Here is a 24,292-nt window from a genome sequence, read left to right as displayed (position 1 = left end):
GCTAAGCTATACTATGTTTCTCGGATATTGCCTGGCAGCCGGTCCGAATTCGCCTGTTCTCTCGCATGTCTTTATCTATAATTAAACTAATACAGTTTCGATCCCGTTCCGATATCCATTATCAAGATTATAAATTACGTATGGGTTTCCGGAAACATGATGAAACGTGGCCCAATACGACATAAGACGCGGGCTTTCGATTCCGATACAAATTTTGTCCTTTTGCTCTCAGTTGACAAAGTCTGCATCTTGAAAAGTAGGTCTGACCTGAGAGAGAGAGCCGTACGTGGGAATGGAGGAGCATGTTGCTCATGAACCTCTGCTCAAGAAACAAGAAGATTTCGTATGTTACGATGATTGCCCGGGTTGTAAGATTGAGAAGTTCAAGCAATCAGACAGTCGGATCCCGTATAAGAACCTGACATATGTTTGGATTGTCACCCTTTGTGCAGGTTTCTTTTCGTTTTTCTTTTTTTGTTGAAGTATTATGCTTTTGATGCTCAAGAATTATTTACGAGGTATAAAGAAAGAATAATCCCTTTTGAATCGGCTGGTTGTCTTTCTTTATTACTATGGTTTTATTTTGTTTGTGCTTTAATTTGATTTTTGACGTTGCATCCTAAAAAACTAAAGAAATGTTGAGAATTTGAGTAACTTTGGTTTATGTTGGGAGATTTTTGTTCTTACAAGGTTGAAGTTTTCTCCTTGAAGCAAATCATCAAGGGTTCCCTATTTGCTTTTACCTTTTTTGTGATTAACATGAGGCACGTTTAAGATGGATAGTCCAGGGTTCCCGATTTGTTTTGCCATATTTGTGATTAAAATGAGGCACGCTTAAGATTGGATAGTCCAGGAGTAGAATAACTGTCACCCAAGACTAAATTAAAGATTCCTGCGTGCGATGAACTAAAGTATAGACAACTAAAGGTTCTAGATTTTTTGATTTATGTGTGTTTGGCGAACCAGGACCGAGCAAGTTTAATTTTCTTGTTAACAAATGTTTTACCACTTATTGATATCGTATTTTCTGAATTTGAGTTTAACCTTTCTAATTTAGTAGTTTATTCTGGTGTCATTGCAGCTCTGCCAATATCATCTCTCTTTCCGTTCCTTTATTTTATGGTACATGCTCTGACTTCCTGTATTTCTTGTTGCAATTGTAAGTTCAGGATCTTCTCGTCCAAAAAACAAATGTGCATTCGACTTCATGGAGTATTTTTGCCTGGCTTAAATGACCATTTGAATTTTTTACGCATCACACCCTTCCCTGCAGCAAACTTTTGGCCATTTTTCTATATAGTTTTTTACTGGTTATTTTCATGCTAATTTGTTCGTGCGCCATTATGGGATATTTTATTTTTTAAACCTGATCAACTATTTTTTTAAGAAAATGACCTCCTCAAATGTATTTAAAATACACTTGAGGAGGTCATTTTCTTAAAAAAAGAGTTGACCGAGGTTATTTAACCAATTTCCCCGGTTATAGACTACCTTAGATTATTGGCCTCCTCTAAGAGGTTCAATTTTGAGCGTTTCTCCTTCAACTTAGCGCAGATCAGGGACTTCCATATTGCAAAAAGGGAGGAAGATATAAGTTTTTATGCTGGATATGTTGGTTAGTTTCTTTGTTTTAGGTGCTATATACCACCCATTGTGGCAGCTTTCAATTGGCATTTATGTACTGTTTCTTGAAGGATCTTCGTTCATGTTGGGTAGAGCCTTGACTTCTCTTCTCTGGGGACTGGTTGCTGATAAATATGGTCGAAAACCAATAATACTTTTTGGTACCATCGTAGTGTGGGTGTCAATAACCTTATTGTTTTTATTCTCCTTTGCTGTGGTTCTCTATGATTTTATCTTTTGACATCATCGTTTCTTTTTCAATTCGGTAAAATTCAGGGTTATTCTCAACACACTTTTTGGACTGAGTGTAAACTTTTGGATGGCAATTAGCACAAGGTTCATTCTTGGAAGTTTGTGTGGAATACTTGGTCCTATGAGAGTATGTCTGTAAATGACTTGTCATAATAATTCATGTGGCAATTATATTTACTTATTTCAATTTCCGACTGATCCAGGCATATGCTTCTGAGATTTGTCGTAAAGAACAAGAAGCTTTGGGGATGTCAGTTGTAAGGCATTTAATCCTTTTCATTCTTCGACAGCAATTTTTGTCAACTTCACTATGATGATTCGGCTCCCTGACATGGTTGATTATAGGTTAGCACATCTTGGGGCATTGGCTTGGTCATTGGTCCAGCTGTTGGAGGATTTCTAGCTCAGGTACAGTATTTTCTCTGCTTCTTGAGGATCAATGGGACAGTATTTCTCTCATCAGAATTTCATGTTTAAAGTTGTGTTTGGATAAACGGATTTACTGATTTGATTCAAAATTGTAGCTGACAAAATACTTGACTTATTAACTTTTTTTTGACAAGGTTACTTTTCCTAACTAAAACCATCTAATTAGCTTAAAGTCCTAATTTTATACCAAGACGATATATAATGATTTTAAGATAATAACCAATATTAGTTCTAACATATCTTACACCACCACAGCTGACATAATAATTTTTCCTTAGCTTAGCCTAATTCCATCTAAGTTGGTAGCTTAAGACTTCAAATTTATACGTGATATTTCATTTTGTAGTCTTCAGCCTCCACAAAGAGTGATAAATAGCATACGAGTTACTTGTTTCACTTGTTTTGGTTTCAGCCTGCAGAGAAATATCCCCACATCTTTTCTAAGGAATCTATTTTTGGGAGGTAAGTCAAACTATATTGCTTAACGGCGTATTTGTTTATTTCTATTTTACTAAGTGTATTGATGCAAACTTATTTACCATTTTATCGATGAACACTTATTGCAGGTTTCCATATTTTTTACCTTGTCTTACAATATCAGTCTTTGCGTTGGTTGCATCAATTGTATCTTGCTGGCTTCCCGTATGTTTCTCTCTCTTATTCTATCTGTTTACCTGGGTTTTCATCTTCCTCAAGATGTGAACATTCGCTAGGGAAGATATATCCATATAGTCATGATTCCTGAATTTTGTTTATTTTGGCAAAAATATTGGATAATTGTAGGAAACCATGCACACTCATCATAAAGAAAACATAGAACAAGATGCTGGGAAAGCTGTTTTGGAGGGAAATTCCTACAAGTCAGTTAAGCAACATAAAATCAAAGGTTCCGAAGGCAGCCTCCTGTTGAAGAAGAGGAGTATTCTTAAAAACTGGCCGTTATTATCTGCTATTATGGTGTATTGTATTTTTCAACTTCATGATATGGCCTACACTGAGGTATCTTTATCTTTCCATTTCTTTTTGCCTTCTCACTAAAGTTTTAGCCACTATCTAATGCATATTTTTTGCTTTCATGGTTTCTAAACTTTGTATCCTTTCGTCGCTATTCCTTATTGCAGTCTGATAATTATTTTTTCATCATTCGTACTATTTACACTTGCATCATATTATCAGTCACTTGATTAACTAGTAAGCTATCCTAGCTTTACGAAATTTTTTCCAAAAAATAAATGGTGTGACGATGGCAAGCACCATATCATTTAACGATCTATACGCAAACATTATTTTTATCTATTTTTATGCTTGACAAAATATATTGCTCTCTATAGCTTCTATTTCAATAGCCTTGTTCATTTCAGATATTCTCATTGTGGGCTGTCAGCCCAAGGAAGTTAGGAGGATTGAGTTTTACAACCTCAGATGTTGGTGTTGTTCTTGCCATAACAGGTACATGGTTTATTCCTCAGTGGTAGTTTTTAGGACAGGGTAAGAAGTTCTTACCTTGCTTTGCAATTTATTTATCATCCGTGATGGTGAACTAATCATATTTTTCCTCCACTTACGATGACGTCTGCACATTTACTGTAATTTACGCTGGTTGATATTTGTCATTTACCTTTGCTTGATCGTTCAGGATTTGGTATGCTTATCTTTCAGCTCTTTCTATATACTTGGGTGGAGAAGACATTGGGCACCATCATGGTTTCTCGAATTGGAGCTGTAGGCCTGTCATAAAATCGAATATTTCATCATGTTTTTCTTTTAGTATATTGGTTTTTAACCCTTGTAATCATCCTCTTTATAGGTTATCACGATACCATTGCTATCGAGTTATCCCTTTATAGCGGGATTATCCGGTCTGATTCTTTTGCTTGTGCTTAATTGCGCTTCCATGTTGAAGAATGTTCTCTCTGTGAGTTCACATTGTTCATTGACACGTTTATTTGTTTCAGTCAAGATGGTCAGGTCTTTCTCTGTGAAATTGCAACTGATGAACTATATGAGAGCTTTACAAAGATTGCATTATATATGAACTTCATTTACAGAAGACATAATTTAGTTTAGATTATCCAAATATCATCTAACCAATTGTAAACAACCAAAATGTGTTAAGAGAATGATTTCCCGCTATGTTTATGTAATGTTTGCTTCTGATTCATTATAAATGTAAACAGATATCCATCACGACATGTCTGCTAGTCATGCAAAATCGAGCTGTGGTACCATCTCCTTTTCTCTTGTACTTTTTTTTAAAATTTTTTTTGAACACCTAAGCATATTGAATCGATGAAATTCCAGTACCTAAAACCTATTTGGTACTAATTTCAGCCTCAAGAACAAAGAGGAGCTGCAAATGGCATATCTATGTCTGCCATGTCTCTTTTTAAAGCAGTTGGTCCTGCTGCTGGGGGTTCCTTGTGAGTTACTCTTTTTTATGAACTTAGTTTTTATTATCTCTCTATTAAACAAAAGGCCATTAGAAAGCCACTTTTGGTCTGTGAAATCTTCTGAATTTTCTAGAAAAAAAACCCATATCTTTAATCATAGGTGGAAGTATTAAATCTTTTTGTGTGCAGACATGTCATCGTAAATATGAACTTTTTTCGAGATACTATTTAAAGTGAAAACCCCTTTTTATACGTATCTTAAATTTTCTGCAAATATCATTTTTTTTTATGTATCACATTACTAATGGTTTTCACCAACTACAGACTCTCATGGGCTCAACTCCGCCGAAACACAAACTTTTTACCAGGTACAAAGTCTTAATTTCTTTTTATTGGATCAAGAGCTATCTGTTTAACCAATAGTTACAGTCGGTGATAATTATACAACCTAAATAATTTAAATTATACAACAATTCAAGTACCACATTTTAATTGTTCTTGTAGCATGAGGAATTATTGTTCTTCAATAAATTTCATTCAAATAATTGCACCTAAGAATCGAAAATATGACTCGACTCTATAACAAATAGTATGAACAAATAGCTGTCGCTTTGCTAAAACTTTCATCTAGTGAGAATAGTTCAAATCAAATATTTTTAATATGTTAACCCCGTGTTTTTCCTATTTTGTTTTAGTTCTTGTGTTTCCGAGTGCCCACGAGATTTTAAAATGATCGTCAATACCTTAGTGTAATCCGGGATAATCTTTTGCTCTACAGCCCTGTGGTTATTTACAACTAGCAAATTAATAATTCTCAGGTATATTAGCTATGCATGAATGATGTTATATATTCTCACGAGATTTTACAATTACCGCTAGCAAACATATTAATGACAAGGTAGACATTTTTATTAGCTACTAATACTTGTACTTGCTAGCTTATTCTACCCAAGCCTAGCTGAAGAAGATTTATGGGGACTAAAACAAAAGAATACGCTGATGGCCGGGGACATACTATGTGTAATGAGTACGTCATTCACGATAGATAAAAAGAAAAAGTCATTCCAAAGCCACACCCAAGTTTCACAGCTTTTGGTCTGCTATTCCAATCATGATTTTCCTACCCGCAGAGGGAAAGATATTTCCTTTTGGGACGGTTTTGGGCGAGGAGGAATTCGACCCCTCGACACCGTGGTTCGTAGCGACGTGCTTTGATCCTCTGAGCTACAGGCCTTACCCCCCGTCTCCACTGGATTTGTTCCCGGGAGTACCCAAAAAAAAAGAATCTTTATTCCCATCCATTTCGGGTTACCTTGAACTTGCATAGCATTGCCTGTGTTTTTTTATATTATCTTCTTTTTTTTCCGAGTGCCAAAAGTCATTTTGGGACTCAAGGTACTGTCAATAATATAAGGGTTTATCAGGTTTATGTGGGACTTGAACTAGAATAAAAAGCTAAGTTGGTCTTATTGTGCTCTTACATTGCTTCACACAACTCTTCACTGATCTGAACATTTTTTCCCTACAGTAGATTAAATATGTACAAAATAAAAAAGATTTGGCCAGGTTGGGTTCTAATCAGTCTGGTGTTTACTAGGTCTGAATGAGTTTTGTGTTTTCTAGTTTCCGACTTTTGACAGTCTGCTGTGTTGTAATGCAGGTGTTCATATGGTCTTCTTTTTACTGAATGTAGTTGAATTTATCGGCCTCGTGATGACCTTCAAACCGTTTCTGGTCTTACCCGAAGATAAGGTTTCAAATTTAGAATCTGACCCTGAGACGCAAGAGAGTTCATCAATCGGAAATTGATTTCATTGAGATGGATTTATGCCTTCGTTTTATTGTAAATAGTAAGATTCAATTTGTGGATGGCTGCATCCGAGTTTTCGATCATTAAGAATTTGAATTCATGTTTACAAATTGGAATCATGTTGAAACATATATTACATACATTGGCATCGATGTTATCCTCGTATGATTGGATCAGTAACTTCAAATCCACGACATTTAAAGATCTGTTATAGTTTCTGTATCTAAACTCGCCCGTAGTTTGTTATCTTATATGATAATAATCTTATAAAAGGTTTTGCACGATCCTCAAGAAAATAGTAATTGAAGTAATGGAAATCATTTCTTGAACTTTTTAGAGTGATGGTCACAATTCGATGAATTTTGAGATAATATGATTTGCATTGTCGTACGATTTTGTATAATGTAATAATTTTTTGTTTGAAAGAGGTCACTCCATTAAGTCTAGTACACGCCCATAAACATAAAAGAAAAGGAGAGATCAATTTATGCATATTTCTGACTGAATTAGAATTTGAACTCGATTAAAACAGAGCTCAAGTCGATCTTCCAGCCGAGTTGATTGCTACTGTTTCCACCATAGTTGTCGTGATTAGGAAACACATCCATTACAGGGATGGACAGACAAATTTAATTTATAACAACTTGAATCGTTCAAGATTTAAGAAAGTAAAAATGTCGAGTGTATTTATTAAAGCAGTCCGTTCACAAACAAAAGTGATTTCAACTCACCGAAGACAAAACTAGGAAAATATATAAGTTGAAGCATCCTCACATAACAGCATGGGCTTCGTTGTCCTCTATGACATGGATGATTTTGGACGTGGGCTTAGCCAATAGATCAGTGTACTCTTGGAAGGGCGACTTTGTGAAGCGGGTTTCCCTCCAGAAGTCGGGAGTTAGGAAGCCATATGTCTTCAATAAACAATCAAAAGTTGCCTGCAAAGAATGAGTGTTTCAGTCAATACCACAACATGAATTGCATGTATCACTCACTGGTTTGGTCGCAGGTTTCACACATTTGAACACAAACTACCAAATATATACATGTACATGCTTATGAAATGAAACTCAGAAAACCCAAAACTCTTGTGCAATCAAACCCAGCCCAAAAAAACCAATATATAATTTTTAACTTCTCAAAAACATTTCAGAGAACTTCTCAAAAACATTTTAAGAGTGCAAATTTCATCGATTATTGGTATGCATAGTATCATGTTACATAACACCAGGAATCGCTAAGATGAGTTTTATGTACCATATTTTTAGGCAAACTAGTAATATTAGAATTCAAGAGATTCTGTATTCTTAATATCCATTTCACCTACGGTCTAAGCTAAATGAAATGATAATCAATTATTAGATCCAAACAATACAAATCAAAAACCAAACAATTTTATGCGCCAGTAAATACTAAATATTATGTTGAATGCAGCTAAACATACACAAACTTGATTATGCAAGAAAACAAAGATATCACAGAGACTATCAGCTGTAAAAGTCCAGACCTTGACAAAGTTTCCAAGAGTCTTGGTCGATCCACGGGAAGAAGTGAAGACATCATCTATACCAGCAAACTGGAGCACTTTCTTGGGGACACGCGCCGCCACAATACCAGCCCCTCGGGGTGCCGGAACCATCCGCACCGTAACAGAACCACATTTCCCGGTCACCTTACAGGGAACAGTGTGCGGCTTCCCGATCTTGTTCCCCCAATAGCCTCTCCTCACCGGGATTACAGACAGCTTGGCCAATATAATAGCGCCACGTATAGCAGTCGCCACCTCCTTCGAGCACTTCACACCCAATCCCACGTGCCCGTTTCCGTCCCCAACCACCACAAACGCCTTGAATCTGGTTCTCTGCCCAGCCCGAGTCTGCTTCTGAACCGGCATGATTTTCATCACCTCGTCTTTCAGCGACGGCCCGACGAGAGTGTCAATTATTTGATATTCTTTGATTGGGAGGGAGTGGAGGTAGATTTGTTCCAGAGATTTGATCTTCCCGTCTTTCACTAATCGTCCAAGTTTAGTCACTGGCACCCATTTCTCCTCCTCCGTTTCGCGGCGCGGCCGGCGGCCTCCACGCCCGCGGCCACCCCTGTCTCCGCCGCGTCCCCGACCACCGAAGCCACGTCCAAAACCGCCACGATCTCCTCCGCCTCTCTCTGCCATTATCTTGTACTTGTGGGATAGGAGGAGTTGCAAGTAAAAACCTAGCTTAAGGAACAATGGACTTTATTCAGAAGAATGGTTAACGGGCCTAGGTTTCAGTCCACTAACTCAACTTTAAATTCATATATAGTATTTTAGAATTCTTTTGATTTTTATTCAATCCAAGTAAAACAATTCGAAATCGAATAATTTAAATCTATCAATTCCAAAGCATATTTTGAGATATGCTAATTAAGGTAACCATTGTAATTATTTTTAATATGAAATGAGTCAATCATGCACTGTTGTATATTATTGGGGAAAAAAAGTATAGATTTTTTTTTTATTTAACCCTATAGAATTAAAGATTAGAATTTAGAGGCCGCAATCACCCGAAAAATATATTTCAATGGTCGTCAAAAGCGTAACAAGGTTTACCTAATCATAAAAACCTTCACAAAAACTCATGTGAGATGGTTTCACATGTTAATTTTGTGATACATATATTCAATTTGTGTTATTCATTAAAAAATATTAATTTATTATTGTAAATATGAATAAGGTTGAATCGTCTAACATTGTCCGTATACGATATATCCAACGGGTTATATTTATCTTTTTTCGAGATATCTACTATATGGTAGTAACAATAATACATTTAACCACTAATTCCAAGAAAAAAATTGAAATTTCAAATTAAATTTATATTATCTAACACCCTTATTTCATCCAATCAGAAACGAAGTTCGATCAGGAGTACTTTCAAACTTTACTTTCCCAACAATAAATAGATATATGCAAAACGCAGAGTGCATTGTTCGTTTATGCGCACGAAATTGATGGAAAAACAACACATGAATGCATAAATACTACTATTTAAATTTATTTAGATATCAATATTCCCAGAAAATGATTTATTTGTTCCAAAAAATTAAGATAATGAGTCAACAATTTTCAAGATAGATCTCATTGTGTGAACATAATTGAGCAACATGTGCCCAACTCTTGTCTGCTTATATATTTATGGGAAAATAACAAAATTGGTCCGATATGTTTCCTCATTGTGATTTAATCAATCAATTTAGTCGGGTTTCAATGTTAGTATAATAACGAGGAAATTACATTTTTGTCATGAATTTTTTTTTTTTTTGAGATTTGGTGTTCATAGTAAACTTTTTTAGACGCAAAATGCGTATTTGGAGTCTATATCCACGTGTGTGTACACATATATATAGAAGATCTATGAATAGCCAAGGCCATGGTAGGAGTTTGAGTTTCCTTCAAAAAGCAGCAAATTTACCAAGAAAACTTAAGCACAATTCAGTACGTTAACGGCCAATGTTTACCTCTAAAGAAACTCCCCCTCGGTATACTTCCTTTGCGCTAAATATATCTAGCTTTGAGATGTATCTTTCACCTCGTACCTCATGATGAAACCCAATATGGATATTGTAAAAAATTCACAACATGAGAGCGGATTCTCCATTAATGACACCGAGCTGAGCATTTTTGACGCACGCATGTATTTCAGTGGAATCGACGATCCGAAAGAGGTCGGAAGACAGCAGCAGAAAGAAGAGAAGTCTCACGATTTGGTTACTGATGATCAAAGGGTACCGTCACCAGTTTCTTCTGTTGATGGATATTGCAGGAATTTCCCACAGAGAAGATCTTTCAACGCTACTCCTACGGCATCTATATCGGAGGCGAGTTGGAATAGTCGAACCGGGTTGTTGATGTCGAATCCCACAGGAGTTTCTTTGAAGAATTTTCCTTCGAATGATCGCAAGAGAAGGACATTTGCTGCCAAGAAATGGCTTTTGGATAGAAAGGGTAACTGCTGCATTGGCAAGAAAGCTGTCCAGGTTAAGGAGGTTGAGTTGGAGCCAGAAAAAACAGTGCTGGACTCGTTCAAATTCAAAACTGGTAAGAACATCGATGATGAAGACAACCATTTGCCTTCTGACTTATTAAAAAATCACCAACAGAAGAGGCTCTCGCAAGAAAACAATCTCGAGACCACACAAGAAGCACTCAAACAGCGTGTATCAGCTAAAGGGAGGCCTTTTATCGAAGAATTGAGGCGTTTTTCGTTCCCTATAGTAAGCACTTCTAACCGGGATAACGAGAATCATATGCCTGCATTGAAGAATTTCGGGAGAAAATCGAATACTAGCCCTCTTGAAGATCCACCCCGCAAGTCTTTGGAAGTTTTTCGTACAGTTCTTGATCTGTCATCGGTCTTAGGACCGATGAATCTGGTGAGTGGTCGAGCAGGCCTTTTTGATCGAGGAAGTCCAATCGTGGGTGTAACGAACATAGATGATGATATTGGGAGCGATGCGAGCTCGGACCTATTCGAGATCGATAGCTTATCAGCTCCAACTTCGTGTAATTCAATGTACTGCAGAAGGGATTATTCAGTGGAGGAACATCCTACATTTAGTGCGAGAAGAATTGCAATATCCGCGCAAGGCATTAATGTGACTCGCAAGGTTGAATTTGACATGAAGAGCCTGGACGAGCCATGTTCGGCTTCTGAGTGTTACCCGCCCGCGGCACCGAGTTAAGTTAGCATTGACTGGAGCGTGGCCACGGCCGAGGGCCTGGACAAGGCAAGTGTCACTACCAATATCTCAGCCTCCACCTCAGAAATCTGCAAAGCCGATATCATGGAACCGCTGCAGAAACAGGAGGAGGTGGGTGGCCACTGCGGGTGGCGGAAGGGAAATGGGCTGCTTCTAATGGGGTGCCGTCAAGAGAAAGCGGTGAGCGTAGGGGCCGCAGCCGGTTAAGCGTGTGGCACAACTCACAAGGCCACCGGATTTCGTCTTAGGCCGAGGGTCGACCGTGGCAGGGAGGCTCTAAAACGGAGCGGTTACTCTTGCTTTTGCTGCTTAAGAACTTGTGACCTTTCGAGTAAATGTATTTTATTATGGTAGGTAGGTAGTTCATCACATAAAATGTTATTACGATTAATATTGTAATGTCATATTAAGTACTTATATATTTTTATATTGTATCGTGCTATAATGTGATATGATATAATATAAAAAAATTATTTTTCTGAAACTGGTAAAAGGTTAGTAAAAATAATGATTATGTTAGATGAATATATGATAATAAACTTTGGATCGTTTTATCAGATAACAAAATATTATTTTCACCTTTCCCAAAAGTTTATATTTTGCATACAATATTTATACTATAGTACTAAGCGAGAGACCTTACAATATCTAATTTTTGTTTCTGAAATATACAAAATTTCTCCCCAAAAATACCCATTTCTCATACTAATACTTTATGAGAATATTTGACAAAAAAATTAAATGTTTTAATGAATAAACGTTTATATCCAGGGCACAAAGAGCAATCATAGTAGTGAGGATGTGTATTAAAGGATACAAAAGTTTCAAGAAGCATGCATCCACCAGCCACGGCAGGTTTGGTCTTATTTCCGACCAGTCCAAGCTTTTAGCAAGAATGCTGAAAAAGAACAATATACAAAATAAGAATTCGACTGCAAGCCTGGACATGATTTGGAATAAGGGGACGAAACTTGAATTTTTGAAAAAATTACAAATAAAAATTCGAGCCTCATTTGATTGAAGGGGGTTACTGCCCCTCCCTCAGCTGCTCAAATTAATCTTTTATAAGAACTGAACAAATACTACACATGGTGTGTAGAAGGATGATGGCTGCAGTAACTCACCTTGCCACATATGTAGCATTGCCAACCAGAGCAAAAACGAACATTAACGGGTTAAGCCCCTGACATTAGACCATTGTAAAAAAGAAACAAAAAAGAGAACTTATCAGCATTCAAATGTTTAATCGGTTCTTGCAAGAGCAATAGTATTTTCATTTTGTTTATGTTTCTTGTTTCTGCTTATTTGAAACTTGGTGCTCTGAGATCGGGCTTGTAGCCCAATGGTCTCACCTCTTGTCGGATTAGCCGGTTCCTCGGTTCGATCTTCCCTCCCGCGTGTGTTGTTAAAAAAAAAATTGGTACTCTCTTTTCTTGATAAACAAATTAACAAGGGGGTCAAATAATTTTTTTTTATAGTAACAGAAAACAAGTGTTGAAAAAAATAGTCAGACAATTTTTTATTGTTGAAATGATTGAAAAAGATGAGAAATCTGTAAAATAAGTACGAAAGGATGAAATGTTTTAGTTACTTGACTTGTAAAGTTTGGTTTCATCCGATAAATTCGATTCTCTGGATTTTGTCCAATTTACAAGACTAAAATTACACTCAAAAGATATAAAAACTTGCTACATAGGATAAATAAAAGTAATATTAACCTTGGCACTTCCCTTTTTGATCTGCATAGATGAACAAAGACGTTAAATGAGAATTTTCCATGCTTTTTGACTACTAATCTATACTACTAGTAGTTAAAAAACAGTGTGAGCCCCCGTGATCTATTTCACATTAATTATATAAATTACAAAATGTAAATCAACTCATAATATATATATATATATATATCGATAGATTTTCTTCAAAATGTAAATCAATTATACATCGATAGATTTTCTTCAAAATTTCGATGAAGCCTTTTCAGAGTTGAGCTGAATTTATAATCTTCCTCTTGTTCAACTAGATTTGATAGAAGGTATGACTTCTCATATTCTAAGATATATAGATATATGTTAATATGATATTTAAATGTTAAGTAGAATATGATTATTGAAATATGATTTTATATCATGAATCAACAATAGAAAAGTTCGGATTCTAGCTACGGTTATTTTCTTGAATGCACTTAAGTCATTAAATGATTATGTGAATTGTAAATATGCCCTTAAATATTATTTAGGAGGATATATAATCATCAATAAATTTGATATGAAAATTAACTAAAATACTCAATTACTTAGTTTAATAGGCAAGTGGGTTGCTCAGTAATCAAATAGAATAAACTTATTGATTCGTTAATAAACGTATGAAGTGACCATATTTAAAGCTTGTGGCTGTTTCTATTTCACCTTGTTGGAAATAGTATTATTATTACATTTAGTTAACGATTTAATTATTTTATCAAGTAGACCGATATTTTGTATCGGTATATTTCATTTCAACCACAAATCTTGTTTTGGCTATACGTTACTTTTGCAAAACTGTTGCTCCTCAACAATCATCTCATTGTTTTGTAAAGAATATTCATATCAAAACATTAATTATGCGAGTGGCATAGTCGATCCTAACATTGGTAAAACTGCAATTTTTGTTTGTTAATTTGTGATTTTGGTATTCTATTTTGTCAAATTTCAGTCTTTAGTTTTGTATCTTTAAATTTTAGTAAGTTTTCAACGGATATGCTGATGTGACACCCTGCACACATCAACATCTTATTAGCGGCACATAAGTTCCTCCTCAAAAAAGACTAAAATGACAAATAATAAAGATAGCGGATTTAAAACTGAAATTTGACAACAAAAAGAACCTAAATTGCAGCCTAATAATTTCTTCCTTTACTCATTGCATGACATCTTTTATTGTCATCATCTCATATTTGTGTAAGTATCCTGCATTTCCTATTTCTTGTGTGTGCCAACCACAGATATCCAGGCTATCCTACCAAACCAAAATGGGTCATCCATATTCAACTCCCTCCATTTTCCATTTTCTTGATTAGCAGACCAAACCACCATCACGGGATATTAAGCATAAGCACGATTAAAAATTTCGACAAGTACTTGCAGTACAATTCTATTTTTATAACACACACAATTATGAATCAATGTAAGAAGCTTTAGTTGTAACACATCTTACAAGTTCTAACCTCCTGCCTCCTTTTGTTGGACTTTAGGCGTGGGTTATGCCTATTGCACACTGTTTATGTGGAAAGCGTCAAGGTAGTTGCAATATACATCTATAACAAATTAGTATAAACCTCACTTATCAACTCTGATATAAAGTTAGAAATTTAAAGTTTGAAATTAGAATGATGTCTTACCAGGCCATATAATATTGTGTTGGAAGCTGCAAATAAAAGTGTTGTCAAGGATGCAAAATGTTAAGTTAGGAAAAACAAACTCAACAGAACAGATTAACAAATCGATAATATTCAGAATTTCGATAAATTATCAACTTTGGTCAATATCGTGCACATATATATATATATATAGAGGTACTACTCCAAAGGTTTGTTCTTAATAAGTTGCTGGAAGATAAATTAGTACTAGTTCAACGCTGTAAAGATTTAGGCAGCATACCAACAAGTTACTAGAGAACAAGATAACATGTTTGCTCAGAGATGAAGAAAAGTGAAGATATATGGCCCAATACATGAACAAATTCACTAACTTGAATTGATTGCCGAATCAACCATCCCTTTGTAGAGCCAAATAAACATGAAACAAATAGTTATTTATGCAGTAACTCGGAGGCCCTTTGCTTTCTCAACAAAATATTTGACGAACATAAAAATCTAAAGCAAACTGATTTTCATCCCTGTATATCTTTGGCAACACAACCTAGAAAACTCATTCATGCAAAAGAATGTGACATGGTCAGAGGCAGTCCGAATGTATGTTAACAGCTAACTTGTGTCGGCATATGGATGGCATAGACAATTTCTAAGACAGAACAAGCACAGGTTTTCTCTGATATGTATTGATGCATCAGCATTACTCGTAAAACAACTTACAGTTGCTGGTTCTAGCATGCAGCCAAAAAGGTTGAATAAATCTCTGCAAAAAGAAGCGATTGACAGGGAACCAGTCACTAGATTTGCATATAACCACAAGAAAACATGCTTATTATGCTGCAATGATCCTCGATACGGATAAAAAAAACAAGACGCGATGTACAAAACGCGGTTCTGTCCTCAACTACACTAAAAAAATTGTTTGCACAAATTGCATCAGCATGGCCCCATAAGGTTGTGGAAACTCAAAAATCCCGGGTTGATCTCGCGAACAATCCGATCATAGCTAGAGAACAGTTTCCATTAAATGGAAAAGAATTACCCACTTATCCATGTCAAAAGAAATGCCATAGAGAGTCCATCTGCAGATTTTTTCGTGTAGTTGCTGATGATCTGAGGTACTTCAGCCACACACCAGCTATCACACTAATCAAGCCCGATGCCAATGAAAACACATCTCCTGCAAATACAAAAACCCATGTACTTTCTTGCCCACAGGGAACACTTCTTATCAATGGGACAAACTGTTATAATTTTTCTCAAAATCATGTTTTCTACGTATATATAAACATGATATATAATATGCGGAAGTTTAAATCGAGTGTTAACTCCGGCCATTGAAAATTATTGTATTTCTTTGATTTTCCTTCGACCGATGTCTTCTAAGCACTCCACCCTCTCGATAGATGGTGTATATTTCTTATGAGGTGTGTGTACTTAGGGACCTCAATCGTCTCTATTTATAGGCATCTCATACCATCAACGAGAAAAATCGGGAGTCTGAATGTCAAAAGAATAAACGTGTACGCATCTCAATTTTCTAAAGTTGAGGTTGCGTACGCAAGTTTCGTCAAAATATGTAGGCAATGGCCGTCGCCAATTCCTACACGATATTTCTTTTAACATGTGTCATATTTCTTACATTCTCCCACTTGACACATATATCTCATTTACCATAGGAGAAAATAAAATACATGAATCATGGCGATAGGTCATCTAAAAACGATTATTATCTTCCATGTATCACATTGCATTATGTATCTCAAATCTGTATAACTTAATGAATAAACCTTATGTTTATTCGAGGTCCAACTTTATTGATATTTCTCGAATCAATGAATGTGTGCACAAAAAAATATGAGAAAATATCACATCATAATTTCATTAATTTGTTCTTACAACAAAATTACATAAAGGAACCAAGTCTCATTCTTTCTGTATGATCCTTAAATTTTAATGGTGGCATGCCCTTAGTCAAAGGATCCGCAATCATCAATTCAGTGCTAATGTGCTCGATAAGTAACTTCTTATCTTTAACACGTTCTCGTATGGCTAAATACTTAATGTCGATGTGCTTGCTTCGACTACCACTTTTGTTATTTTTAGCCATAAAAACAGCAGCTGAATTGTCACAATATATTCTTAATGACTTAGATATAGAATCCATAATTCTAAGCCCTGAAATGAAACTCTTCAACCATACACCATGTGAGGTTGCCTCAAAACAAGATACAAACTCAGCTTCCATAGTGGAAGTAGCAGTCAATGTCTGATTTGCACTTCTCCAAGATACAGCTCCACCAGCTAGCATGAAAATATATCATGAAGTGGATTTTCTTGAATCAATGCAGCCAGCATAGTCTGAATCAGAGTAGCCAATTACTTCCAAATTCTCAGTTCGTCTGAAAATAAGCATATAATCTTTGGTCCCTTAAAGGTACCTCATGACTTTCTTTGCAGCTTTCCAATGGTCTAAACCTGGATTACTCTGATATCTTCCCAACATCCCAACAACAAATGCAATGTCAAGTCTAGTGCAAACCTGAGCATACATCAAGCTTCCGACAGCAGAAGCATAAGGAATGCTTTTCATTTGTTCTCGCTCTAGATCATTCTTTGGGCATTGGCTCAAATTGAATTTATCGCCTTTCACAATGGGAGCTATACTTGGTGAACAATCTTTCATCCGATATCTCTCTAAAACTTTGTTGATATAGGTTTCTTGAGACAGACATATAATACCTCGAATTCTGTCTCTATGTATCTTAATGCCAATAACATAAGATGCATCGCCCATATCCTTCATATCAAAGTTTTTAGAGAGAAATTGTTTCACCTCATATAACAAACCCTTATCATTGGTTACAAGTAATATATCATCTACATATAGAATAAGGAAACAAATCTTGCTCCCACTGACCTTCTGGTATATACATTGATCCATAGGGTTCTCAACGAATCCGAATGAAGAGATAACATCATGAAATTTTAAATACCATTGACGGGAAGCTTGTTTCAATCCATATATAGATTTCTTAAGCTTACAAACCAATTGCTCACCATTACTAGAGAAGAATCCTTCAGGTTATTTCATATAAACATCTTCCTCTAGTTCTCCATTGAGAAAAGCTGTTTTCACATCCATTTGTTGCAAGTCAAAGTCAAAATGAGCAACCAATGCTAGAACGATACGAAGAGAATCTTTTTTAGATACAGGAGAAAAAGTCTCCTTATAATCGATTCCTTCCTGCTCAGTGAATACTTTAACAACAAGTCTTGCTTTATATCTTTCAATGTTGCCTAATGAGTCTTTCTTTGTTTTGAAGACCCATTTACATCCAATAGCTTTTACACCATCAGGCAACTGAACAAGATCCCAGACTCCATTAACTGCCATAGAATCCATCTCTTCTTTCATAGCATTAAACCATAGTTTTGACTCATTACAACTCATGGCTTGTGAAAACGTTTCAGGATCATTTTCGGCTCCGATGTTAAAGTCCGATTCTTGTAAATACACAACATAATCACTAGATATTGATGATCTTCTTATTCTAGTAGATCTCCTTAGGTTGTTTGGTTGATCAACAATTTCTTGTTGTTCTTCACTAACAAGTTGATCTACTGGATTTTCATCAGCAATTTGTGGAAGTTCAGTAACTGGTTATCTAACACCCATTTGGTCTTGAGGGGTGTGAATAACGACCAATCTGTCATTTGAATAAGAGGGTTGTGCATTAATGTGACCATTCTGAAAAACTATGTCATGATCACTCCCACTAATCAAGTCATTTTCAAGAAATTTTGCATTTCTTGATTCCACAATTCTAGTGTTGTGAGATGGACAATAGAATCTGTACCCTTTGGATTTTTCGGCATACCCAATGAAATATCCACTTATAGTTCTTGGGTCCAGTTTCTTTTCATGTGGGTTGTAAACTCTTATTTCAGAAGGACAACCCCAAACGCGTATATGTTGCAAACTCGGTTTCCAACCTTTAAATAACTCAAATGGCGTCTTTGGGATAGCCTTAGTTGGAACTCGGTTTAATATATACACAGCTGTCTTAAGAGCTTCATTCCACAAGGATTTAGGAAGTTTAGAGCTACTAAACATGCTCCTCACCATGTCCAATAATGTTCGGTTTCTCCTCTCAGCTACGCCATTCTGGTCAGGAGAACCAGGCATAGTATATTGGGCAACAATCCCATGTTCCTGGAGAAACTTCGCAAACGGACCAGGTGCCTGTCCATTCTCAGTGTATCTACCGTAATATTCTCCACCTCTATCTGTTCTCACAATCTTAATATGTTTTCCACATTACTTCTCCACTTCAGCCTTAAAAACCTTAAAGGCTTCTAGTGCTTCGTTTTGTTATGAAGCATGTACATATACATGTTTCGTGAGTAATCATCAATGAAAGAGATGAAGTATTTCGGACTTTGCATGTCCATATCTGGACAACAAATATCTGAATGTATGATTTCTAATATTTCCGTACTCCTCTTGGCACCCTTTTTAGACTTATTGGTCTGCTTTTCTTTAATGCAGTCCACACAAATCTCAAAATCAGTAAAATCTAAAGTATTAAGTACTCCATCATTCACTAATCTTTTAATCCTCTTTATGGAGATATGTCTCAATCTCCTATGCCACAATATAGAGGAATCTTCATTTATAACACATCTTTTGATACCTCCTTGAACATGCATAGTGGTGTTATTATTTTGTAAAGAAATAGAAAAAATATCATCAACCATTGTACCATTTCCAATAAAATTTGATTTATAAAACAAATTTATTGATTTATCCAAAAACTAAAATGAATAATCAAGGGGTACAAGTTTTGAAACTGAAATTAAATTCCTAGAAAAACTAGGAACATAAAAGGTCTTTTTCAATTTTAAAATATAACAACTATTCAACACTAGGCAGCAAGTCCCAATAGCCTCCACATGCGAAGACATCTTGTTTCCCGAATAGATGCTCCGTTCATTTTCTATTGGCTTCCATAGGTTTTGCATACCCTGCAAGGTATTTGTAACATGGATTGTAGAACCAGAATCAATCCACCATGTGTTATAAATCATATCAACCGTATTAGATTCATAACAGACAAATGAAGTAGGAATACCTTTCTTTTCAAGTCAGTCCTTAAATTTATTGCAATCCTTCTTAATGTGTCCCGTCTTTTTACGGAAAAAACACTTGGATTCTTTCTTGATGTCAAGTTGGGGTGGAATTATTCCTTTCCCTTTTCTCTTGACTTTGGCTTGTTTTTTATACTTTTCTTGTGTGGTCATAAAGACATTATCACTTGTTTCCATCAACAGCCTTCCTTCCTCTTGAACACACATGGTCATTAATTCATTGATTGACCATTTATCCTTATGTGTGTTGTAAGAAATTTTGAAGGGTCCATATTGTTGTCGAGGAGTGCATAAAATGTAGCGCACAAGAAAAGTTTCAGACATTTCCACTTCAAGTGTCTTTAGTCGAGCCACTATATCCCGCATTTTTATTATGTGCTCTCGCACACCTCTCACACTAGTGAGCCTTAATGAAGAGAATTCCATAATTAGGGTACTGGCAAGTGCCTTATCTGAAGACTGAAACTGTTCATCAATAGTCTTCAGTAATTCTTTGACATTATTATGCTGGTCGACAGAACCACGCATACCAGCAGAGATTTTTGTCTTTATGAACATTACGCAGAGTCGATTAGATCGCTCCCATTTTTCATAAAGATCAACATCATCCGGAATGCTGTTTTCAGTAATAGCAGATGGTTCGTCTTTCCTTATAACATAATCAATATCCATCCATCATAATTGAAGAAGAATTTTTTCTTTCCATATTTTATAGTTGTCGCCTTTTAGTTCGGGAATGTCACATTTCATATCAGAAAAACTCGCAGGTTGCATAACTGCACAAAATATCATATGCTTAAAATTTTGAGACAATATCATGTTTTACCAATGTAATTCATGTTTTAAAAATCTAGTGACATAAAAATTTGCCTGTGGGCTAAAATTTTAATTCAATAAGATTTTATTGTAACTTTATGATAAAACTATCAAAATGTATTTTCCTTAACTCCTGTGGGTAAATTAAGAAAAATATAATTTGATATTTTAACCTAATTAGTTATATAAATATAATAAAAATCCCTGTGGGGTAAAATTTATTATGTTTATATAATTAATTACAATTGATGTCCATTATGTGATCCAAATCCACTTAATGCACAATTTTTCATAATTAAGGATGTTGTGGCTATTCCTCAATTATTTAAAATTATACAGTTCACTGGACAAAATTTTGACTTTACTTAATGCTTTATATAATAATTATTTCGCAATCAACACTTTCCAAAAGTGTTCCCAGGAAAAGATAGGTAGGGCTAAGGCCCTTTAAATACCTAACTCCTAGACAGAGCAACGTTCCTCAGGGAGATCAGTGGCTAGTCAAGGCAGTTTAAACCGATCTATGAAGAACTCCCTCAGATCATGTTTTCTCACGTCACCTTATAATTATTATTCAACTTAATTATCCATATTTATGTGAATCTTTATAAGTCAAAATTTTTCATTAAATAACTTTATATTCACATTTTTACTTAATATGAACAAATACGTTCCCCATCAGTTTTTCTCTTCAATCAGAGTAGTGATAAAGTGAGGATCACATTTACATGAAAATGTGGGCTCCTCATCAGTTTTTCTCTTTTATGAGAGTAGTGATAAAGTGAGGATTATTTATTCATTTGTGAATATCTGAAATATTTTATTTTATAATTTTATATTCACATTTTACTTAATATGTTCATTTCAAATTATAAACTACTTAATATAATTTAATATGAACATAATGTGAATATTGATTTACCAAAATACTTTTCAATACAATTTGCATTTTAAATTTCAAAAATAAATACAAGTATAATATTAAATTTGCATGTACAAATCAAACACTTATCCATAATATTTGACATTATATCTAACATGCAAAAATAATTTCTAAACATGTATTAGAAAATGCGTCGAACTTGAAATTATTTTAATGTGTACAAATTATTTGACCAAATGTTATATGCATACCGAATTATACATATAACTTATTAACACATTAATCATTATTTATTTATTTATTATTATTATTATTATTTTAAAAATAATAATAAAAATCGGACACATCATTTAATTATTAAATAATGTGTGGGTCCCACATTATTTAATTATTTTTTTTAAAAAAATAAAAAATTACTTGAATAATCAAATGATCGAAGACAAAGTCTTAAACGTGGGTCTATAACAATATTAATTCATCAACCTTATTTAATGTTCACATGAATCCTTCAGTGTATTTGAATCAAATTGAATGCCTCAAATATGAAGGCATCTGCATCGTCTTCTTCCTCTTAGAAATAAAATTTTCAGAAACCTTCCTTGAAAATTTCTTTCCTCAAAAATTTGAAAAATAAAGAAAACTGTATATTTTTATCTTCAAGACTTCAAGGTGCATCCGAGAACAAATTCTCAGGTAAGTTTCTTAATATTATATGTCTGTCCTTTAAATTTCAAATTTCTTACGTAAAACTTAAAATTATTTTCCCAAAATTTTATTATATGAAAACAATATTTTCAAGGCAAAGGTATCACGGCTCTGATACCAAATGTTATAATTTTTCTCAAAATCATGTTTTTACGTATATATAAACATGATATATAATATGCTGAAGTTTAAATCGAGTGTTACCTCCGGCCATTGAAAATTATTGTATTTCTTTGCTTTTCCTTTGACCGATGTCTTCTAAGAACTCCACCCTCTCGATAGATGGTGTATATTTCTTATGAGGTGTGTGTACTTAGGGACCTCAATCGTCTCTATTTATAGGTATCTCATACCATCAACTAGAAAAATCGGGAGTCTGAATGTCAAAAGAAGAAACGTGTACGCATCTCAATTTTCTAAAGTTGAGGTTGCGTACGCAAGTTTCGTCAAAATACGTAGGCAATGGCCGTCGCCAATTCCTATACGATATTTCTTTTAACATGTGTCATATTTCTTACACAAACCACTTATTCACTCTTCAATTGCCCCATTACAAACAAGATTGGAAACAACCCAAAATCTCAACCAACCTGCAACAGTTAAGCGGTATCATTAATAATCTTTACTCTTATGACTAAAACACCATATAGGGATTTCCCAAATCAATAAAGCCAAGAAAAGACAAAAAAAGACCCATCTTTTGATCGATTGACGTAAAAGGGTAGCTCTTGATTGATAATTCCATGTTCGTAGCGGCAGCAAATAAATTATCACGAGGAATTCAATTCCAGTGAAATTTATGGCAAGAAATTGTACAAGAAAATGCAGACATCAATATAAAATTTACCCGAAACAGATGGCGGCGCTGATTTTACTTGAACCGGTGATTTCATGTGTAGATTTTTGGCGAAGAGAAATATATTTTTTATATCGGGTGACAGAAATAGAAACGCAGCTTTAAAACCTACGTCGGTGTTTGCATGTTGGGACTAGGAATTTGTTACATTATTATTTCTTTTACCCCTCAACTCTTCGAATTATCAGAATGACCCCCTGATCTTCTAATGAATTCTTTGACTATAATGCTAAATCCCCAACATTTTTTTATTTTAATAATCATATTGATATCATTAAAATTGCGGATTTCATTTTTTGGTTTAAACTGATTTTAGTTGGTCTGCAGAAGGGACACTACGACGTTAGTCCTCGTTTAATTTGGTATCGAGATATCAGAACTTACTCGCTAAAAGATAGGAAGTCAGATTGAATCAAATTTATATGGACCAAAACAGAGCAGCTGATTTCTAGGCATCGACAACCCTTGAATATGACAAAAAGGTTGGATTACAATCGAATATCTTCTTTAAAGGTTATAAGAGATTATGGAAGAAAACAAACTGAGAACGAGCCTTCGCAGGAGAGTGCCAATAAAATAAATTCCATCTCAATATCAAATTTCATTATCAGATTATCAATTAGTTCCAACTTAAATTCATGTTGTAACTTACAAATGTATAAAACTATTCGTTGGTACTTTTTTTTTAAAAAAAAATTTGATATTGAGAAGGTATTATTATTCCACATACAACAAAGCAGCAGGCTGTACACATTTGAGAAGTATTTTCCTGTCAATAGTTGCCACACAACCGAACCTCAAGTGTTTTCCCATCGTATGCTTCAGTCCATTTCCCACCAATAAATCCATGACTTCGGATGAGACCTGAACCATTCAGCTTAACAGAGATCGCCTTTGTATCGGAACCCATCTGCAACCATCAAAACAACGTCTTCATGCCACAATTTCCACGCATTTCAAAAATTTAACATTTCAGAACAATGAAGTTGATCCTTAAATGGCGGATTGGATATGATATCTCTTCTAGCATAGAATTTGAGAGTAATATCGACAGGAACTGACATCCAAATCAGAACCTAAATAACAGATTCGACGAAGGATACATTTGAGAATATTTATAAGACCGTCTCATGTATTCCTAAATTAATATATGGGTAATATATAAAATTATTTGTTGGTGTTTTTTTTTTTTAGATAATATTATAATTAAATCTTGAATATGAGATTTTGTCCCAAAATTAAGATTTTTTAATGTAAAATGAACTAAAAGTAATCAGCTATTTTTTAT

General features: G+C 34.9%; 3 protein-coding genes and 1 long non-coding RNA gene across 8 annotated transcripts; 2 read left to right on the top strand and 2 right to left on the bottom strand.

Annotated features, from left to right (window-relative positions):
* Nucleotide 1: 1 nt before the first annotated feature.
* Nucleotides 2–6,700, top strand: LOC142546234 (protein ZINC INDUCED FACILITATOR 1-like). 4 transcript variants are annotated; one of them, XM_075653832.1, is made up of 17 exons: nt 3–452; nt 1,082–1,122; nt 1,555–1,615; nt 1,695–1,797; nt 1,900–2,002; nt 2,079–2,132; nt 2,221–2,283; nt 2,717–2,766; nt 2,871–2,946; nt 3,088–3,303; nt 3,666–3,753; nt 3,941–4,026; nt 4,112–4,219; nt 4,482–4,526; nt 4,636–4,724; nt 5,019–5,062; nt 5,633–6,291. In XM_075653832.1, the coding sequence occupies exons 1-17, from the start codon at nt 293–295 to the stop codon at nt 5,650–5,652; spliced, it is 1,407 nt and encodes a 468-aa protein (XP_075509947.1). In that variant the 5' UTR covers nt 3–292; the 3' UTR covers nt 5,653–6,291. The 4 variants fall into 4 exon arrangements, with proteins under 4 accessions (XP_075509949.1, XP_075509947.1, XP_075509946.1 ...); XM_075653831.1 differs by lacking the exon at nt 5,633–6,291 and adding an exon at nt 6,355–6,700 and having other exon boundaries at nt 4–452; XM_075653833.1 differs by lacking the exons at nt 1,082–1,122; nt 5,633–6,291 and adding an exon at nt 6,355–6,700 and having other exon boundaries at nt 4–452.
* Nucleotides 6,701–7,120: 420 nt separating this feature from the next.
* Nucleotides 7,121–8,726, bottom strand: LOC142546232 (uncharacterized). Its single transcript, XM_075653830.1, has 2 exons — nt 8,012–8,726; nt 7,121–7,442 (listed from the first exon to the last, which is right to left on the bottom strand). Exons 1-2 carry the CDS (start codon nt 8,675–8,677, stop codon nt 7,275–7,277), a joined length of 834 nt encoding a protein of 277 aa, XP_075509945.1. The 5' UTR covers nt 8,678–8,726; the 3' UTR covers nt 7,121–7,274.
* A 1,372-nt stretch (nt 8,727–10,098) lies between these two features.
* Nucleotides 10,099–11,226, top strand: LOC142544093 (protein PHYTOCHROME KINASE SUBSTRATE 4-like). The gene has a single exon (XM_075651178.1). It carries the CDS (start codon nt 10,099–10,101, stop codon nt 11,224–11,226), a length of 1,128 nt encoding a protein of 375 aa, XP_075507293.1.
* A 1,606-nt stretch (nt 11,227–12,832) lies between these two features.
* Nucleotides 12,833–23,069, bottom strand: LOC142544702 (uncharacterized). 2 transcript variants are annotated; one of them, XR_012820085.1, is made up of 5 exons: nt 22,996–23,069; nt 15,314–15,356; nt 14,621–14,646; nt 14,447–14,536; nt 12,833–12,983 (listed from the first exon to the last, which is right to left on the bottom strand). It is a non-coding gene; the product is annotated as an uncharacterized LOC142544702 (long non-coding RNA). The 2 variants fall into 2 exon arrangements; XR_012820084.1 differs by lacking the exon at nt 12,833–12,983 and having other exon boundaries at nt 14,139–14,536.
* Between the last annotated feature and the right edge of the window lie 1,223 nt (nt 23,070–24,292).

This window comes from Primulina tabacum, chromosome 5 (genome assembly GCF_025594145.1).
Source record: "Primulina tabacum isolate GXHZ01 chromosome 5, ASM2559414v2, whole genome shotgun sequence".
In the NCBI taxonomy this organism is placed as follows: Eukaryota; Viridiplantae; Streptophyta; class Magnoliopsida; order Lamiales; family Gesneriaceae; genus Primulina; species Primulina tabacum.
The sequence above is the reverse complement of the archived record's forward strand: the minus strand, read 5'-3'. Positions and strand labels throughout refer to the sequence as shown.

Bases quoted from the DNA above. Each gene is read 5' to 3' on its own strand.
- LOC142546232 (XM_075653830.1), bottom strand. From the start codon at position 8,677: ATGGCAGAGAGAGGCGGAGGAGATCGTGGCGGTTTTGGACGTGGCTTC. The intron at 7,443-8,011 runs GTCTGGACTTTT...CATTCTTTGCAG, and splicing joins CTCTTGGAAACTTTGTCAAG to GCAACTTTTGATTGTTTATT.
- LOC142546234 (XM_075653831.1), top strand. From the start codon at position 293: ATGGAGGAGCATGTTGCTCATGAACCTCTGCTCAAGAAACAAGAAGAT. The intron at 1,798-1,899 runs GTGGGTGTCAAT...GGTAAAATTCAG, and splicing joins CTTTTTGGTACCATCGTAGT to GGTTATTCTCAACACACTTT. The intron at 2,947-3,087 runs GTATGTTTCTCT...GGATAATTGTAG, and splicing joins TTGTATCTTGCTGGCTTCCC to GAAACCATGCACACTCATCA.
- LOC142544093 (XM_075651178.1), top strand. From the start codon at position 10,099: ATGGATATTGTAAAAAATTCACAACATGAGAGCGGATTCTCCATTAAT.